At 35.3% G+C, this 21,750-nt stretch overlaps 1 protein-coding gene across 1 annotated transcript; it reads left to right on the top strand.

Annotated features, from left to right (window-relative positions):
* The first annotated feature begins 1,121 nt into the window (after positions 1 to 1,121).
* Positions 1,122 to 18,558, top strand: LOC131554082 (uncharacterized). Its single transcript, XM_058799149.1, has 18 exons — positions 1,122 to 1,161; positions 1,390 to 1,441; positions 13,079 to 13,462; positions 14,108 to 14,395; positions 14,494 to 14,784; positions 15,136 to 15,171; positions 15,253 to 15,594; positions 15,694 to 15,990; positions 16,155 to 16,257; positions 16,625 to 16,672; positions 16,783 to 16,809; positions 16,900 to 16,962; positions 17,054 to 17,098; positions 17,214 to 17,240; positions 17,332 to 17,376; positions 17,542 to 17,610; positions 18,164 to 18,182; positions 18,298 to 18,558. Exons 2-18 carry the CDS (start codon positions 1,408 to 1,410, stop codon positions 18,343 to 18,345), a joined length of 2,166 nt encoding a protein of 721 aa, XP_058655132.1. The 5' UTR covers positions 1,122 to 1,161; positions 1,390 to 1,407; the 3' UTR covers positions 18,346 to 18,558.
* Positions 18,559 to 21,750: the final 3,192 nt, after the last annotated feature.

The raw sequence follows: 21,750 nt of genomic DNA on the forward strand, positions 1-21,750 counted from the left end.
ACTTGATAACATTATAAGTGGATTTTTGTGAGCATTATAAAATAAGTTTAAAAATGCAGTTCATGACCCCTTTAATAGTGTATTTTTGTTTATTGTCATTTTTGGTAAATAGCTTGTGGGCCCCATGCAACACCCCATTACCCCACTTTAGAAATGTTTTGGTGTGTTTATTTTAGTTCGTTATTTGGACCAAAATTACACAATGTATTTACTTTTATAATTTTTTTAAAATAACATCTTTACATTTGATGTATACCATGTAGCCTAAAGGTTTAATAAAGCATGATGCAATATGTTCAGTGTTACTGTTTGACATCTGGATGTCTCGTTACTGCTCATTCCCGTTTGGACAGGTGGTTTCAGAAAAATAATTGTCATATATTTTATCATATATGCCTATCTTGAATTCTAGACATTTCTGAGTGAAAGATTTTAACTGCTTTTTAAAATCACAATTAAAATGCTTTAAAAAAAAATAAAAAACAAAAAAAAACTGTAAAATAACCACCAATCTATTATTTGTATGTTCACAACTGCCTTGATCTAGACCAGAACATTTTTATCTGTTACCTCATAAAGAAACACCACAGACAGACATCAACACTTTCTAAACACAGCTAAAAAGTATCAAAATGTATTCTAGAGGATTTTGGTAATTCAGGATACTTTTAACACCTCAAGAAATCAATCAAACAACTAGAGTAAATTGTACTGTGCATTCCCTAAACATATTTAACCAAAGTATTATTATTATTATTATTATTATTATTCTTTATTTGCATCTAAAGGGTTTGTCTAGTTTTATCAAGCAGCACATACTGTACTATTCAAGCCATTTCAAACACAAAGCTTGAAAGAAAAAAAAAGACCATTTTAATGGGTATTTGTAGGGAGTGGACTATACAGCAGTCTTAGCCTTAATTGGTATAGACTGCCTACAATTTGTTAACATTGCAAGACAAGGTGTGCACATGACAGCCTTATTTGGAAGAAGAAGAAAAAATATTCCTTTCTCTCTGTTACTCTCTACCATGATTGGGTCATAGTAAAGAGACTTCGCCCCGCCTCTTATCGGACCTTTCTCACATAACCGTGCAGTGTTTTTGTCTTTCAAAGTCTCTCACATTTTGTAGTGCATGCGAATGAGACTGCATTAAGAAGGTAAGAATGAAAATAAAGACATAGCCTATTACATTTTATTTAACAGAAGATTTCCATACATTTTAGCCAAATTTGTCTTGATTTGGAGGCTCCACTTATAGCATAAAAATAACTGAAAACAACTATTTAGCCTTGGGTGAAATATGTTACAGTCTGTTGAACAGATATTTTTCTTTCCTTTGTTTTTGTACATGTAAAAAAATATTGTTGTTGTTTTTTTTACTTAAGGGCAAATCCAGGAACGCAATGGGACCTCTGCTACTTAAATTGCTTTTACAAGGTATAGCATCAGCTTTCCTGCTCTTTTTCTTCATAGATTCTGTTGATAAAGGTAAACATCATTAAAATCTAGAAACGTGGTAGCTTTTCTAAGGTCAGGTCTATATTTATGAAGACTTGTTCTGTCTTCCCCAGTACTTCCTTGTGGTCATTTTACTGTGTTCAAGATTCTAAATTGCAGAAAAGGTTCTTGCAGTGCTTAGCTGGAAAATGGTTGCTAAGAAGATTAGATATTTACATCAGATAAGCGCTTCTCAGATATTTCCAGACCAGGCAAATGCTGATTTAACATCGGCAAAAACAATCACCGACCAATGCCACCAGATATCGATGAGGAGACAAACTGCCTCAATAAAATGAATGACAATTGCTATTAATTGTAACAAAGCTTAAGCTTTCACTTTAGTAATTACACAGTAAAAAAACGCAGAGTCAGTTTAACACTTAAAGTGTCAATTTTAACACTACTAAAGATCATATATGGTCCCAGTCTGTCTAGTGTTAAAAGTACACCATTCATAGTGTTGAATCTTTAGTGTTAATGTAGCTCCTTACAGTGTAGAAAAATTGCACTCCGAGTGTGAATTGTTACACTTGCAATTGTTGTTCAAATTTTACACTCTGGGGTATTTAACACCACCAAGTGTTAATAATAAAGTATTCTTTTCAGTGCAAAAATAAAAATGCTATTGTATAGTGTTAATGTACAAGATTAGACATTAAAATCAAGAGTCTTCAGACAGATGTACAAATTCCAACGTTTATTTAACAAATGGGCAAAGTGGCAACTTTAAAGCATATGCCAGATGTGTAGAGGTTAATTAGTCAGTCACATTCATTAAGTGTTGCACGGAAACATAACATAGTTAATAAAACACATAAAATCATCAAATTTACCTAGCCATTAACAAATATGACAGGTAGATTTGAACAAGACTGCAGCAAGATACTTGTTGACAGTTGTATAGCAACCATGAATGATGTTCCTCGTTGTCCCATCAGCGAGCAGGTATGGCTGTGTGGTCTCTTCTATGCAATCAAGGTGTTCTTCTGGTTAGTGCCTGCAGATCAAAGACAAAAATAGCAATTAAGGTCAGCTCTCCAATTGATTTTATTTTTTATTAGTCTTTCATATACAACACACCTGGCAATATTTTGAGGCAGATTGTGTAGTGTCTTCCGTCTCTTTCTGAAGAATTACGCACAGTCTTGAAGTTTGATTCCAGAAGAAAAGACTTTATTATCTACGTAGCGAGAATAAAGCCGAGATCCTTTCTGCAGAAAAGTCTCTCGATTGTCTCTGGGCTTTGGTATATATACACCAGTTTAAGGCGGGTTTCCTATACATTAGAAGCCCCTCTCATGTATACCCTTCTACATTTCGCTTGCGTTTGCAAACCTCTCTCTTCCTTGGGAGCTGAGACTTCCTAGACTTGTTATGGTAAAGGAAAAAGCTCCCCTATATTTTTCCAGATGTTTCCTGTTTACACATTTTAGCCACATAGGCACTTTTAACACAGAGGCCTTTAGAACATAATAGAGGATTAAAAAGGATATATAAATGGCAAGATTCACCTTGATTATACTTGATTAATACAGATCATTAACAATAAAAATCTTCTTCATTCCTCCCTTTGAGACTTTATTAAGTCTCACAATTGCTTATGTCTACCCAGAGTGCTACTTCATAATTTAGTCCTTTCCATTAACACTATTTAGTGACTAAATAAGTCACACAGTCTTATCATCAATGACTAGATGATGCAGCAGCACTCTGGAGGAAAATCAGAACCAAACGTCTCTCTCTTCACTTGACTAAGAGAGAGTAAAAGATTCTGTCTCCTTTCCCTTTTTATCATATAGAAAATAATGTTATAAGCATGAGCGTGTATTTGGTTCAGCGATTGCCTTTGGTTGTCATAGTTATGTATATTAAAACATAAAAATACATTCAAAATATAATACATTGAATATTCCAAGAAAAAATAGTTTGGATCCGTTGATCTTCAGCCCAGATGCCTTGCGCATCGTAGAGGGCCATCTATGGGCATAGGTTGTGCTAGTTCTTACACCCAGAATTCGGCTCTTCTTTACACCTCTTCTTCATAGTCATCAGAGTCACTGGAACTGTCCTCCAAAGTTTGTTCATTTGAGATCAGCTTGTTTAGCAATCTTTCATAATACTCATCCAAGTTCCTTTCTGTGATTATTCGTTGGTTGTTTGGGACTTTTATCATTTCCATTTGTTTAACAGTAGCATTGACGACCAATGTTCTTAGTATAGGTAATACACAACAAAATAATAAACCTCCTATTAATATGGCAACTCCTAAAAACATTCCTAGTTTAGCAAACCATGCTCCCCAAGCTCCTAACTTTAGATCAAACCAATCCCACATTGTATTTTAAGTTTTTCAATTTGGTCATTACTTCAGTGAATGCTCCTTCTGGAGCAGTATTATTTGGCATAAAAGTACAGCATTGATCCCCAAACATAACACAGACTCCTCCCTTTTCAGCTAACAAATAGTCCAAAGCTATTCTGTTTTGCCATGTCATTCGGCTCGTTGCATCTAATTGCTCTCCATATGCATTAGGCATGTGATGATCATCAGATATCTTTCCACTTTTCTGCTTCCTCTCACAAAAGAATGTGAGCTCCTTGCTTATCTCTTTTTGATTTGTCATCAGTTTGCCCTTCATCTTGTGTCACTTGTCTCTCCTCGTCACTTTCTCCTGAGTTGTCCACTTGTCTGTTTCCTTCTCTTTCCACTTCCTCTTTTCCATTTGTTGGCTCCCAAGCATTCTGATCGTCTCGTTAGCTGTCCCATCATTCATTCCATCTTCACCAGGGTGACTCTTTACGAATCGTTGCAATGGTCTTTCCCTCGTTGGCAAGGGAGGGTCGTTACTAGCACGCCCTTCATCCCTCACTTCATGCTGTGTGGGGTTGTTGAAGCTGGTTGGCGTATTTTAAGGTGAGAGATGTGGACCCGGGTGACACTTTGCAACTATTTTGCTGATCAATGCAAGATTCTTCCTTGAGGCCATAACTGCACACTCACTGGTTCTTAATGCTGGAGCAAACCATTCCTGGGCCTTGATATAACTGCTGTCATCTGTAAATGGAAACTTTCAGAGTTTTTGTTAGTGATATCAAGCATGCTCATTTGCTCATCCGGATAGTTATCCTTCTTGGTGTGACCTGTGGAAGTCTCATGTGGGTTGAGGGCTGTCCTGGACCCATTTTTGAGCTCTCACAACTCCATTGTTGTTAATAAAATGAGTATACTATTTTCTATAATATAATAAAGAATTTGGTTTTACGCAGTTATCTGCATCCTTACAATTTTTTCAATTCATTTCAAATTTATTCCTAACAATTTACTAATTCAGTTATCTCTTTGTTTTATAAACTGAGTTCCACTATATCACTAGATAATTTCCTAGGCCTATCTAGCTCAGTAGTGTTGGCCTTTTGACCTGGAAAACACTCAACCCACTTTACGTTAACAGTCAGAAAGGCAATATTTTATCCTTTTGAGACAGAATCAGCTCCATCATGTTATGCTGAAAAGAAAGTTAGATGTGGGGTGGACAGAGCAAGCTTGCTTGCTTTGCCTTCCCATGTAATGCGCTGCGCAAGTGTGGCACTGTTTTTCTTTCTGCCACAACAATAACCTAGGTATTGACCAGGAAACTTAACCGAATTCATCCATGGTCTTTATTTTACTGGGCGTTCTTTGCCCTGTGGGCCCACATACTGTATTAAAATCTGCATACAGCTGTTTGGCAAAATAATTGATTTGCCTCAGTGTCTCGTCAGACACCTTCTTTCACTCCATACACCATCATCATTCATACTTTTTCACACTCTTTAACACCCCCTTTTCGGCCAAAAACATACTTTGTCTTGAGATTTCAGCTGATTGTGAACTGAATGGTTTTAATTGTGTAATGCTACGGATTCTGAATATAACATGAAGTTTTTTGTTACACTCTACTGAGCGTATACCTGGTAGCATTCGACATGGTGTCTAAATGTCATTATGCAACTGGACAACGTCAGTCACTATAAGGTTTGCTTTAACACTGCAGTATAAACCTCCTTTTTCTTTTTCTCAAACAAAATCTAATAGATGATTTGGTTTAGAATAATTGTCTTAGGCATTGTGCAGTTGAGAGAGCCAATTGTAATTTCTCAAATGCCACTTGTTTGTTTAATTTAAAGTTTAGTCATATTTTTGTTATTGCTCATGAGCTACTTTTGAGATGAGGATTAGAGATCTCTGCATAATTTAGGATCCATGGCCATCAACATTTCTATCTTGTTATCCTCAGTTACGGCAGCATATGTGATTTCATGATTTTAGATCTTTGGCGTAATTTATTATGATTTTATGCAATCTAGCCCTAGAAAATTGCCATTAAACAAAATGGAGTGACCAATATTTTTATTTTATCAGCCATATATTTTTCTATTAGACATCTGTCTACTTTTTTTCTTTCCCACAGAGATCAGCTTTGTTGTCAATAATTCAGTTGTGCATTTTTCCCTCGTTGGTTAATGAAATAGCCCTCACTATGCCAAATCCAGCTCGATTTTTTTTTTTTTTTTATCTGATTGGTGAGTCAAGCACCTACTTCTGTCTGTCAAAATTTCTTATTTCTTAAGACATAAGGCTGGACTGGTACCTATTGAAAAGCAGATTCAGAATGTTAGTTAAAACACAGAATTCAAAGAACTGCTGTGAGACCAGTGAATAATCAAGATCAAAATTAGAAACAGTCTCTAAAGTGATCAAATAAATGTGCTTCACCTGTGCGCACAATGGGAAGGGATGGAAGTGCTTCTGGTTAGATCATCAGTTTGTTGAAGCTGTTTAGCTGTTGCACTGGGTTGTCAATCTGTGATGGCACTCAAAGGCCTGATGTTGTGGTGTATGATCTCCATTGTTTCTTTGCCTCTCCTCAGTCTGGCTTTTGATTGTTCTTGCCAGAGTTCTGCCTTTCAGGATGTTCTCTTCACACTCAGGAAAAGTCTCAAGTGAAAGATTCACCTTTTCCTGCTTTAAGTCAACCTTTCTCCATGCAATAGTGTTCACTCCTCTTTTCGGCGGGTAGCTGAAAATCCATCAGCCCCTCCCTCTTCTTCTCTCTACAGCTGTCTTTGCTTCTTCGCCACTTTGTTAGACAGACTCCATTGCTTTGTCAAGGCACTGATCCAGAAGCCATCTGAAATCTTAACACTCAGAGACCGCATTATTCAAACTGCACCTTTGTAAACTGTGACCAAATTGTGTCTGAGCAATCAGCTCTTTATCTAATTTTCACTTTTCAACCATCTCTTTCTATGGCCCTTTAATAAAAGGTAAAAATAAGTAAATAAATAAAATAAATAAAACAGGTAATCTGGTTAAAACAGCAGTTCCCTCATTCTATTTTAGTAAAGCAAGTTCTTCGTTGCAGAAAAATAGCAAGCAGTTTTTTCTTTGCAAAATGCAGAAAGCAGCAGTAATCTACCTTTATTATGTATTACAATTAAATAAAAGAATCCTTTCTTTTACAACAGTATGTATGGTAACTTAAAGATATCAATCATTATTTTTCTTCTATATTTGCATGGTTCACAATAATCTAGTAATGTTGAATGGATTTTCCCAACCAACATAAAAATAATTCCTCTTATTTAATTTAATTATTTAATCAACAAATTCCATTATTTTTAAATATCCTATAGCTTTTGATTCAAAATTTCTATGAACTTGGTCACCCAATCTTGCTCTCATTCAACATTGCACTACACAAGTTTATTTAGTTAGCTCAAACTCAAAACTCTGAAACTCTGTAATGGATTAACCTTCATAATGTCTCCCAGGGACAACAAGATACAAATTTTAGAAGTCTTTAGTTTTAAGCACGTGCAATATTTTTATTCATCTATTAACATAATATTAACATTAAATAATAAATGTATATCTTATTTTAATTAATCTATTATTATTTCAATAATCGGCAAAGTCTATATCTTGGAATACTTTTTTTAAAATAACATTCATACAAGTCCCTTTATTATGTTTATTTATTTATTTTTAGGGCTTATTCTTTCATACTGTATCCCTTCATTTATAGGGCTTATTCTTTCACTCACTCCTTCTTGGGTGTGACAAGAGCTGCGGCCGTTCTCCACTAAGACAAAGGCACGCTTCTCTCCTCCAACCCAATCTGAATTTATTTGTTTTCTTATTCACTTTCAGTCTTTCACACCCACATGCATTCGGACACGGACACAGTTTCAAACATTCTTCAAAACAAAACAAAACAAAGCTTTTTTTTTCTCGAGTATTCACCTGCTCCAGAATACTTGTTTTCTCACTGCATCCCTCTTTATTCTCTCTTTCTCAGTAAAAAAACAAGATTCTGCCAGGAATTTTCATGCCTACCTAAGCTGACCTCTGACCTCAATCAGAGCGGTATCCGTAGGTCTCGCGCGCTCACTCCCTCACATAGGCCCATATTTAATAAACACAGACCATTGCTAGCAATGTAAAATCTGCCTACACCATCCAGTTTCAATTTAGGCTACTTATCAAGGCCATAAGCAATAAACTAGATAAATGCATGCAGTTATTTCTTCTGGAATAAAACTCCCTTTTGTTCTTTTCTTTAAATTTAGAATTTTGGAAGAGCAAAATTTAAGTGTCTTACCACCCAGAGCAGACTGGCAAACATCACAAAATTATATTAGCAAAAATGCTTACCTGTGGCCACTTTTTTGTGCTGTTCGACAAATTGATGCAATATCGCTGTCCCATTCTAAATAACTAGGGATGCACCGAATATTCGGCCACCGAAAATTTTCAGCCGAAAATGGCCCAAAAGTGCATTTTATCATTTAAAGACTTTTATCACCGAAACAATACAGCCGAAACGTTGTGATGACGCAAACAGAAACCGCGACCTGCACGTGCTTGTCTGAAGCAACATGTCTGCGGTGTGGACAGATGTTTTCAAATGGAGCGGCATTTAATACACAGAGCCGTAGTTCACTGACAAGCTACGCAATATCACGTTCAATATCGCAGGCGATTCATCTGCGATTCTGAGCGCGAATTGCGTAGTTTGTTAGTGAACTACGGCTCTGTGTATTAGATGCCGCTCTATTTGAAAACAGGTGATGGAGATTTAGCGCTAATCACGGAACCGGCTTTACTGACTAGATGCGCATGACTATCGCATGCAAAATATTGTGCAGCCCTACCTGAAATCCGATCGCTACGCTGAATATGAGAGGAACACGGCACAGAAAAGGAAAACGCCTCCGAGCACGCCCACTCCGTCTGTGGCGGACGTTTTTGAAAAGGCAAGGAAGTTTCCCAGTGATGGTGTCAAGGCAAAGGGCATAAACATACACAAAAGTTAACATATGGGCTATGGCAGTCTTTGTTTTGATACACTATTATGTTGAAGGCCTACAGAGAAAATATTATTGTATCTTTAAGCAGTTGCACTTGTTCTGAATGCACTTTCTTGTACAGCGAAAAATTTTAAATGCACTTGACATAAATGCACTTTGTTTTTATGAGAGAACATTTAATTTTACAACCTTTCAGCAGGCAAGTAGGCCTGTACATTATTATTTAATGTACACATGAGTGGGGTCAAATTAAACATTTTAGTTTGAATTTTATTTTATACTGTGCATTGTTGCAATGTGCTAAATAAATATTTGCATAATTTGTAATTGATTTATTCTTTGAAACTTTAATATTAATTTATGCAATTGCAATGCCTTGATTTTAGTAAAGTTAGTACACAGTCATGGCCATAAATGCAATGGTACTAATAATTGGCATAATTTCTTTCGGTGTTTCGGTTTTCGGCCTTGGTTTCCTCTTTTTCGGTTTTTGGTTTCGGCCAAGAATTTTCATTTCAGTGCATCCCTATAAATAACAGATATGACAACTTCAGCAAAAAATGCATGAACACAGAATATAGATAATAAATGAATATAGATAATCTTATTCTGAAATATAGTCTAACCTTAAACATCGGTTTCATCCTCCTTCACAGCTGATTCCGAGGTCAATCGTGTCCTTGAAGGTCTTGGGAAAAGCCAGGAACTTGGCTTCTTGGGAAAAAAAAAAATAATAATAATGACAATATCTCTCTCAGGAACCATTCTGCTAAACTGATTGTATAGTCACACAGTGGCTCTGTTCACACCTGGCATTAGCATGCATCTTGGGTGATGCACAAGTGAACAAGCACAAGACACACATGGCCACATTCTTTTATTATAGGGTTAGTTCAAAAATGAAAATTCCATCGTTTACTCAACCAAGACTTTCGTTATCTTTGAAACACAACGGAAGATATTTTAATAGAATATAAGATTTCTGTTTTGATTGACGGTCCACGCAACTACCACTTTGATCATTCATAAAGAGATCTAATCCATACGTACTGTATCATGTGGTTTAGTCCAAATTTTCTGTTTATGATCCCTGGTCAATGTTTAAATGTGAAAAAAAAAAATAATTCAATCTGTTCATTGTATAAAGCGATCGAGTCTCTTCAGAAAATTGTGACTAAACCACTCGATTCATTTGGATTACTTTTATGATCTCTTTATGAACTTCTTGAAGCATCCAAGTGGTGGTTATGTAGACTGTCAATGGAAGGACAGAAATCTCTCAGGTTTCATTTAAAATATCTTCATTTGTGTTTTGAAAATGAATGAAAGTCTTGCAGGTTTGGAATGACAGAGAGTGAGAAATGACGACAAGTTTTCATTTTTGGGCTTTGTGTTTTGATATCTTAAATTAATAATTAGTAAATTCCAGGTGTGAGTATAAGCATATATTGTGTGGCTGCCCAGTTAAATTGTAATTTTTCATATTCGTTTGTGTGTTTAAAATTTATACTGTACACAGAATAACATATAAATGACACAGACTCACAATTCTGGCTTCATCTTCATCATTCTGCTCACTCCATCACTCTCGCTCGGTGTCATTAGACTCCAGGTCAGCAATCTTATGAGAGGAACTTCCTTCACTTGACACTGCAGAAGTCTGGGCCAATTCTATTGAAAAAGAATAATAAAAATAAAAAAACACTCATTTCAGTAATTTAATTTACATTAGGACTGTAAATATGGTAAAATAATTATGATTACCCCTAATTTTGAGTATGCTGAGAGCTGTCTATAATACGGGTGTCAAATCATAAACTTATTTTTATTTACATCCTTAATTCTAGGGTCAATTAAACTACTGTTATAGTTAATAGACATAAAACCTTGTGCAATATTCACATGGAGGCATTCCTGAAACAATTTAAGTATTTATTTAATCTGATTATTAAACATTTATATAATTTTAATGAGTAACATGAGTAATAAGGCATCTTAAAATGAACATAGTGTACTACATTAGAATAAATGAACACGTTTAGAATTTATCTTACTATTAATTTATTATTTATAATGTGAAAAGAAAATACAGATAGATTCAGACATATCTTTCTAAATTAAAACTTAACTTTGTACATCTGGAAATATTTAGGACATTATTTAACCAAAATAACATGCCATATGAATTGATAAAGACTGGTTTCAAGCATGCTCTGCCCATGGGCACTGAAGGAAATTGAAAGACTGACGGATTTAAGTTTTCAAACGCGCTCTAATTTCACAGTTTTGCATTAGATAACGCCAATTAAATGATTGGTACATGTTCTGCGTCTGCAGAAACACTTGACGCGACACTTCAGTTATGCGTCACAAAAACGAAATTGTTAGTGCGTAAATGTTTAACAGTCCCATTATTACCGTTTCAAAGCACTCAATGCTTTCAAAAACAAATAAATTTACCATTTGATGAATTCTCTCCTCTGAGTAGAAAACCGCCCAAATGTGGCTGCTTCAGACTCGTAGTAAAACCAGGCCTTGGCGGGAATGAAGGCGAGAGGATCTGTCAACGAGCCAAAATGAAAGCTAAAAGTATATATATAACATAAATTGTAAACACATTCCAAAAATAATTTTACAAGTAAAATCACCTTATTTCAGGAAATCGAACCCGCATTAGAAACTTTCACGCAGGGTAACGTTGCATCTCTACACCTCACGAACTTAACACTGTAAACCTGACAAAAACACTTGCAGTTAGTGATTTCTAAATGTGTTCACCACCGATCAAATTTTGAGTAACATTATCAACAAAAAGTATTTCTCCCGTGTAAATTTATAAAGAGAAAAGCAATCCAACTTACCGTCTTGGTCGCCTGAAGATAAAATGGCGTCGTTGCTTTGAGGCAGCTGTCCTTGAAGGACGGAGTCAGATAAATTTGGCGGGTTTTTTTTTTTACACTTTCAGTGTAAAAGTGAAAGTACATAAATATTACACCGTGTGACAACACTGAACACCAGTACTGTTTAACACTGTAGATTGTTAATTCAACTATCTGGGAATTAATAACTTTTAACACTGCAAATATTACACTGCTGATTTTACTGTGTAGTAATAGTTGGTAAGGTCTTCAGATTCAATTATATACTTTTGAATTCAGATTCAAATCGGAAACATACATTTTTAACACATTTACTGTTGCTATAAACTAATAATTCCTGCATCAATTTAGGCTTCCACATATTCTGTAGTTTATAGAAACGCATGAATTTTAAATATAAGCACTAAGTTGACACCAAAGCTAAAACTGCACATTATCTCTGCATTTGACAGCGCATTTTGCGAATCTGAAGCTGCTCTTTGTAGTCCTTCAAACGTGTCACATCTGAGATGCAGATTACTTGGACACAGACACACAGATTTTGGTCTGTTGTAGATTTAATCTAGATTTAAACTGACAGAGTGTGTCTGCCTTCTAAACAATGCCTTTTAGTGTCCAGAGTTTGGACACTAAATAAGAAAAGGATCTACCGCCTGCAGTCGATTTTGATATTCTAGGTATCAACTGACCAGAATTTCGAGACCGCAATATACATGAAGGACTGTGCTCATTGTCTTCTGTCTTCTTGTTTGTCAAGTGTGAAGGTGAGGCCATACAAATTCATGAGTGAACCTCAAATTTTATAATCATCCCAGTCAACTGACATTCTACTGACATTTATGACATCCACTTCAACCATTACAAGGCTCTTGATAACTTTCGTTAACTTTACAGCAAGTAAATCCACGTCACCAACTAATACTCCTCAACAGCGATGCTACAGAGCTAAACAAAAAGCAGAAGTTCAAAGACAAAATTCTAAAGATGGCTGCACACTTTTTTCTCTGACACATAAGATCTATAATGCGAGAAGAGCTCGCTGATAGAGCTAAACCATTCAGGGCTTTATAATTAATCGGCAAGATTTTAAAATGTATGCAATGTTCAATAGGGAGACAATGCAGTCTTGACAGAACTGGGCTAATATGGTCATCATTTCTGGTTCTAATGAGAACTCTAGCTGCTGTATTTTGGACCAGTGTATTAAGTGTGCAGGGCAAATCAAAGCACGGAAATAAATTAATGTTAATGATCTTTTTTCCACATCATTTGCAAAGCTTCCTACTTGATGCATGTTTCTGTTCTGTTTGTGTTTTAATGTTCTCCAACTTTTGTTCCACAGTTGTTCTGCTGTTTGATACTTTGGCGTGGTATGTGAATATGCCAAAGGAAATTCATGGTCTCAAAGGTTCCTGTCTGGTCATACCATGTTCTTTCAGATACACATCATACCCACCCAAAGACCCACGTAGAGTTGTGTGGTATCAGTACGTCTCTATGGGTTATCCTTCAGTTTACGATCCATGGTATCCAAATAATGTTATTGGGAAGTTCAGAAGTAAAACTAGTTTATACGGTGATCCTTCAAGTAGGGATTGCAGTCTGTTGATTAAAGGACTGGATCTGTCTCATCATGGAGAGACATTATACACATGGATTGACCCTGAAAATGTTGGATGGCGCACCTACAAATTTTATGATGTCACCTCAACAATTATCGTCGATGGTATGTAAATATTTCTGGATTAGTATTCTGTATACCGCTGTAATATCTGTGATTGTCCAACTGTAGTGAAATTTTGTGTGGTCAGTAACGATAGACAAAATGAAATGCTTCTTCCAAATAGACTTTATTTATAGTTTATTTAAACATTTTAAAATAAAGGCAAGGCAGTTTTCCCCACAAATAATGTGTATGCTTGACAATTTAAAAAAAAAAAAGCATTTTTCAGTTAAAACATTTAATGAAATGAGAAGTTTAAGTTATAAAGCTATAGATATTTTTCAAAATGAAGACAAAATGTCTTGGACACTTTCTGGCCATCAAACTTTGTGAGACATGTTTTATGTTAAAATGAAGTACTGTTGATCACAAACCTGGAACTGTCCCATCATGGAGAGAAATTATATACATGGATTGACCCTGAAAATGTCGGACGGGGTACCTACAAATTTTATGACGTCAATTGTTACTACAATTGTTGTCGACAGTATGTAAATGTTTTTGGTATATAATATCTGTGATTTTTCCCCTCTGTAGCTGGAAGTGGTGATCAAAAATAACCAATAACAGTAGACACATTGACTTCTAACCAGTTTTTGTGTTTAAAATGATATGATGTATTAATTGCAATATTTCTGTCAATTGTAGCACAGCCACAGCTGCCCAGCATTTATATTTATGGAGGTGAAAGGACGGGTGACACAGTCACAGTAACATGTTCAACTTTCCACACGTGTCCATACAGAAAACCAAGCATTACTCTGAAAGGTATAGAAGGATCTGATGAAATCAAGGATGAGTCTGTCAAAGGCGGCCTGTGGAAAATCACTCTGACACGCACAGGTGCCATTAAGGCAGAGCGCTCGACGATTGAGTGTTCAGTAACACATTATGGTGACATAACAGTGACAGCTACAAAGGACAAAAGTGCAGAATGTGAGTGTAAACAAATATGAACTGCTTTGTGTGCTATTAGTTCACTTTACTGCAAATGCCACAGTTGGACCTATTACAAGATTTCAATTCAATTTCAGGTGCTCATCATAAAATAACGATTGTGCCTGAACTGGCAGATGTCACAGAAGGTGTCACAAAGAACTTCGTTTGTAGTGTCTACCATTCCTGCCAGAAAGAGCCAACCATCACATGGAACTATGAGAACATGCAGGTCACAAAAGGGAACAAAAAACTCTTTGGTTTAGATCAGATCACCTTTTCCAACATCACCTTTCTGGGTGCAAAAGAGGACAATGAAAAGAAACTGATTTGCACCGCAAAATTTTCTGGAGCAGACTTTAAAGCTTCTGTCATTTTACGTGTACAACGTGAGTAATCTTACATTGTGTGTGTTGTGGCCTTGTTCAGTTTTTTTAAATATTTTTTTTAAAATATTTGATTCAATTTGAATCTGCAAAAGCAAGCAACTAAATTGTGTTCTGGCTGCTACAGTATGAAAATGGCGAAGATTAAGGCCCTAAACACATTTGCAAATATATGAGCGCGGAGGCTTCAAGCTATGAAAGTGTTTTTGCAACCAAATGTTCATGTACTACATACGCATGAAGTACTGTATGTTTCTAACCTAATGCACAAATACAAGAGTTTAAGCAGAGCCCAACCATAAGTCAAACTTAAAAAAAACTTAAGCTTATTGTTTCCTTCTAATTGTCTTACAGAGTATCAAAAACCAGCAAATCCAGTGCAGAATGAAAGTATGTTTTTATCCCCTATATCTATTCTCATATTTACAGTATATGATTAGAAATGATTCATTCACTATATGGTGTTTTTAGCCCATTTCCGATACGTGGCAGACGTGATACACAAGATCACTGCGTTGCCTCGTTCATGTGTGGTAATACCATGCAGTTTCAAGGCAGAAGAGGAATATCTCACTCGACTTCGGGTTCTTTGGGTCACCAAAAGAGGTGGCTACATGTTCCACACCGACCCAGTCGATGTCTTGGACAACTTCAAAGGCCGCACAAGGCTCCTCGGAAACCCAGATGAGCAGAACTGCACTGTGGAGATGGATAATGTTCAAACTCATGACAATGGGCCTTTTTGCTTCCGAGCAGAAAGAGAAAATGAGAAATACAGCTTCAACAACAGCTGTGTGTTCATTATAATGCGGGGTGAGAAAATATAACCAATTACTTCACATACTTTTGAAAATGTACTTAATGCATCACATCCCACAACTAATATAGCATTTTTGTGTTTTTATTAAAAAGCATCTCCCGACAAACCTGTGATGTCATCCCTCCCTGAAGACATCGAGCCCGGGACCCGCGTCGTTGTCAAATGCTCAGTCAAACACACATGCTCCTCTCATCCTCCTGAAATCACCTGGAGCGTCCCAACAGCCCGAGAAACTATCAGCCACAATCACATGGGTGGAGGCATCTGGGAAACAGTGTCCGCTGTGACCTTTATTCCAACTGGATATGAAGAGAAAGATGAAATTCTCTGCACTGCCAACTTTTGGGGCGGTAAAACACAGGAAAATACTGCCTTCCTCAGTATTAGAAGTAAGTACAGGCTGATACAGTTACATCCAATAAGTTTTGGAGGATCGTTTCATGTTTATATGTTAATGAGTTTGATTGGTTAATGGCATTAGTTTATGTTTTAGTGACTGGTCAAATAGGAACTGTACTTCATGATTTGTAAGAGATGTGTATAACTATCATAGGAGTTCAAGGGGTTGGATTTGGGCCTTATGTCATTGCATCTTCATTTGTGTTCATCCTCATTTGCATACTTGCTGGAGTCTTCATTTACAAGAGGCGACACAAGTAAGTGTTTTTTGGCTGATACTCATTCTTCAAAATGTCTGTTGAAATTGGTTCTCGATCTTAAACCATCTAGCACCTCAGAATAAGTCAGAATTGCACTGGTTTCTGTTGATAACTTAAATCTTGTTGGAAACATACTTTTTTGTACTGTGTCCTACAGTGTTTATCAGATCACCCCCAATTTTGGGTTAGATAATCCTCAGGCAGTGCTGGTGAAAAGTACATGGTGACCAATTTTATCCAGACATAATGATTTGGATGGTACTATTAAATTTACAAAACGCATCTGCTGCTGCTCTGCTTAGTTTCTGTTTTTATCAGCATTGACAACTTGTCATTGTCTTCACATTGTCATAATTGATTGTAGATGGCCAAATCAGGATATGCAAGGTTCCCTAACACAATCTGAGCCAAGGTATGTATGGCATACTCATTTCATCAATGTTCACTCATTAATTCACTTTAAGAGCACAGATCTTCTGATTTATAATACACTTGCAATTTTAACCCTATTGTCTGATGTAGGAGATCCGTTTGGAACAGATTCTCAAGGTTGGTCTTGACTTTTGTCTCATCTTTGCATCTTTGTATATGTATATATCTTTTTTTCTTATCCTGAGACTATTTTAAATTTCCCCCCAGTCGATTTAGTATGCCTGAAGGAAGAGCAGCTTGGAATAACAGGGGAAACAGGAGTGATACCAGGCAAGTACAACATAAAAAGTAGACATAAAGAAATTTTGGTTAGTGTTGATTGTCAAAATCTCTCCAGTGCATTAACTAGTGTTATTTACAGGTACACTGGAGATGCTCCCGAAAGACCACACAAGCCTGAACAAAGGCAGGTTGAAAATATATTTAACATTACTAAAATTAACCATAAATAATGTTAACAATTAATCATATTATACATTACATAATATTAAACATTACATGACATATACACATCTCAACAGACGGAGCATCTGGAGCCGATTGTCTAGGTCAGTATTCACCTCTTTGTGTTTATTTTGTGTTTCAATATTAAATAATAAAATCCTCCAATCTGTTGATTTTATTCTCTTTTTGTTGTAGACACCAATCACCCAGAATCAATGCAAATCTGAGAGCAGAATACAAGTCAGTATTTTATTCTTAAAAAACAAAACAGTAAAAGTATGTTCATACGTGCTGTATTTTACACTATATATTTTTAAAATTAATGGTTGCCATTGTATATTAAACAGAGATATGAGAAAGTATTCTCCCAAACTGGCATCACTGATGAACCTTCTCTCTTCACAGGGAAAACAACATTTGTACGGTGTCAGAAAACAAGCCTTTCTCCAAACCTCATATGCCATCACCAAAGAGGTCAGTGCATTTCATCCACGCATTATGAATCTGTCAGTACCTAAATTTACACAGCAAAACAATATTAAGTCTATATGAACACACTCTAAAAAATGCTGGGTTAAATACAACCCAGTGTTGGGTAAAATATGGACAAACCCAGCAATTGGGTTGTTTTGAACCAGCGGTTGGGTTACTACCTAGAAGGTTGGGTCAAATCAATCCAATTGCTGGGTTTGTCCATATTTTACCCAGCACTGGGTTGTGTCTGACCCAGCATTTTTTAGTGTGAGAATGTCATAATTAAAGTCTCCATGTCGCTTCAATTTTCCTTCCTCTTTAACATTGGTTTTTATAACAGAATAAACAAAAGATGTTATTTAAGTTGCAATTTTGTCATTATAAAATAAACAGTTTCTTGTAATATCAATTCCTTCATGCGTTAAAATTCATAAGCACTGTATTTGTTGGCAGACACAGGTCTATGAATAGTCTATTAAATATATTTAGCTTAACAGTTATCATAAATGCAAACATGTGATTTTTTAATTCTTATTTTCCCCATGCACCTCAGTGAGCCAAAATCCTACCGTGTGAGTATTTATTTAAATCAAATTTAGATGTATTGACTTTGGGCTTCTGTGATTAATATGCTATTCACTGACTTCTGCGTATTTTTGCATATCATATCTTATCTTTTCCTTTAAGGGTTATGATTATGATGCTGATTTCACCAACCTATATGGAAATGTCTGAAGAAAACATCAGGGCTGTGCATGTGCTCTGACAGGTGGTTTGAGTCCAGATCACATCATTTCCCCATCCTGTTCCTCTGTTCAAGATTTTATTTTATTTTATTTTTTTATTATAAACGATGACAATTAAAGCACAGAAAAATAAAAACTAAGCCAAAAAAAATTCTGAATTCAACAAGCAAAAATTTATTTTTTATATTGACTTTAACCTGCCTTTATGGCTCACCCATTGGGCAGCTTGATTGCAGGAAAAAAAAAAAAAAAAAAAAATATATATATATATACAGTATATATATTTGGGGGGGCTTAATAATGGTAATTTTAGATGACCTTTCGGATGTATTTAATTATAAAGCACTTTATATTCTATAATAACATTTATTAACAACTTATTTAATATCTTCTCTAAACCTTCTTGTATATTTAGACAAGCACCTGTAATTCTGGCCAAATTAAAGATACGTTATGTGTGAATTTGCACACATTACTTTGTAAAAACGTTTGCAGTTAGTTTTTAATATTACATTCTTGAGGACTCTATGCTTGCATTTCTTTTCAGGAGCACTAGTGCTCCTACATAAAAATAAAAATAAATAAAAAATAGGAACAGACCTTCTGATCAATGACAGGAGGGTCATTCCTGGGATTTGGTAACATTTCAACTTGGAATATACATGTTTTTCAACTACATGTGAATCAACTAAATACCCCACATCATTAGGCACATATCAAACCTCCAAAAAATATTCATCATATTTTAATATATCATATTCAAAATATAATATTTTCCCACCTCGGGCATTAAAGCCTTTTTTTTTTTTTTTTTCAGCTTTCTTTTTCTCTCAACCCCGTAACGGGATTGGTTTAAAAAGGATTTTACACAGCAATCGTTATAAAACAAACATCTACCTACTGCTCTTGTGTCCCTGATAACAATTTAATTATAACAAATGTAACATTTATCATCATTTTCACATTTTTATAGGACTTAAGCTAAAAAATACACACATTGTGTGTATACAGTCTCTTTATTTTTGTAAAAAACCACAAAAAACTAAAACCACATTTTTATTGTTTTAGCCCTTAACACGTCAGATGGTAATCAGCAAGAAATACGTTTGTTCTTAATTGTCTTCCCTATATTTTTCTAAAAATATTAATGTGACAAGGTGTGATGGGGTTGAAGACTGTAACACATTTGAAGGGATACATTGCCATAAATTAACATTTTTGATTTTCTTTCTCTCTCATGTTGTCCCCTTGTTTCTGGGTCAACATGTCTGCATGGCCAACATTGTCTTTCTGCTGCAAATGTGGGCGCAATTTCTGATGTATGATGCTTATGAACGTTTAAGTGGACATATTACGTCAACAATTCTATTTAAAACAAAAATATGAGTTGTCATGATTTTGGAGTATATATATATTTACTGAAACCATGACTATTTTATATTTTTTCATTAAAATGATTAATAAATGAAGCAAATCACTCAACCTACATATATTTGTGTTGGGGTTGAGTGTGACGGGGTTGTGGTTTTTCACACAAAATGGCCACTGCTCATCATGTAGTGTAGGAGAGTAGACCCTATATGGCAGCAATAAAATAAACACACTGTATACTTATGAATTAAAATAAAATGTTGAAAAAGTAATAATTTTCCATATTCATTTTATATGATGGGGTTGAGTTTTTAAACTTGACAGTACCCTCCCTGACTATAACATGCCTCAAAAATATGAATAAAAAGTAAGATACTACTAACCATTTTCTGCACCACTGTTAAAGAGACCTGAATTAAGTCACATATGAGTGGAGACTAAATTATGGGCGTAGAATGGTTAGTGTGACAGGGTTGAGTTCAGACTGAGAGACATAACTTTAAAGTCTGTTTTTTTTATCAAATATTTTGCATTTTTTGTAGAAATAAGACATTATTTTATGCTAAAAATATAAAAATGCAATAATTATTTGTATTAATTATAATGGGCATCCCAAAGTTTTGAGAAAAGCTTCTAACAATTCATTTTAGTGAACCACCACTTTAAAAACTCTGGGGGACTGAAATATTACCGAATCCCAGGAATGACCCAGAAATTAACCTTCCTATTGATATTTGACTCCTTAAAGTTTTTTTATTTATTTATTTATTTATTTATTTTTACCTTTGTAATGCCATTTTTCTAACTTTATTAAATGTATGTCATCTTTTGTGCCCAAAAAAAAAAAAAAATTGATTCATAAACTTTTATCAAAAATTTAACTAAACAATAAAATCTATTAAAATAATAAGATATAACCATAACAAGGAAGAATAAGTTTCCAGTAAAATGAAATCAGCATCAATGATTCATATTTGCATGGCACAGAAGAGCACAAATGTGGCATTATGGAATATTTACAGAATTTAAGACATTTTTGACAAGACTGAGAGGTGGCATTAATGCATCTCATAATAACAATGTTATGAGATTAATGTTTTAAATATAGAAATTTCATACTTTAAAAATGAAACAGAAACATTCATTTAGGAACGAAGCAAGTGACTCTCTTTATGAATGGGTCATTGAATCATTGACTCACTAGATTTGTTCAAAAGCAAAGATTCATTCATAAAAGAAACAGCTCTGTGTCAAAGACTTGCGCAGAGGCTCAGCTGTGACTTAGTTTTTTTTTTTAACTGTATTTTTGTTGACGAAATAGAGAAAAATAGACAACAGTGTTCCCAAAAGTCACTTAATATTAACTTTTGTGTAAAATCCAAAATGTATAAACTGTTGTATAAATTCCATTTGAATGAATGAAGCTCTCTACACTGCACACTGAATATATTATTTACATCGTCTCTACACTTTGTTACAATGAATGACAACTGCAGTCTGCCTTCACTGTCTGTGCTGTGAGGAGCAGGACGCGCAGCAATAGAGGAGCATTTCTATTGGCTGCAGTCTGCAGGTATTAAATGGCAAAAGACGCATTGCGCAGCGAACCATAAACACAGCACTACGTTTATATGCAGAACTGCGATCGCTTTCGTAGTCTTTTGAATGGATAAAATATTGAGGTCACTTTAAATTTCCAAATAAACCTAACCAGTTGGAAATGAAACGCCGTTCCCCCTCGAAATTCACTCCCTGGACTTTTTCCCCCACTGCATTCTGGCTGCCCAATGGGTGAGCCATATATATGTATTGCTTGAATTATGCATGTGAATGAAGAAACATACAAGTGAATTAGGTGTGACCATTTTTACTTTTCCAAAGAACAATCTTTTTAAATTTTGGATAAATTAAGTTTCATTAAGTACTTAAGGATGAAAAATGCTTAAGTTCTGCAATAAAGTTCCAAAGTTGCCTAAAAACTAGGGATGTACCAATTATTATTTTTTTGGCCCAGATCTGATCA

The sequence above is a fragment of the Onychostoma macrolepis genome, chromosome 15 (assembly GCF_012432095.1).
Source record: "Onychostoma macrolepis isolate SWU-2019 chromosome 15, ASM1243209v1, whole genome shotgun sequence".
Taxonomy (NCBI): Eukaryota; Metazoa; Chordata; class Actinopteri; order Cypriniformes; family Cyprinidae; genus Onychostoma; species Onychostoma macrolepis.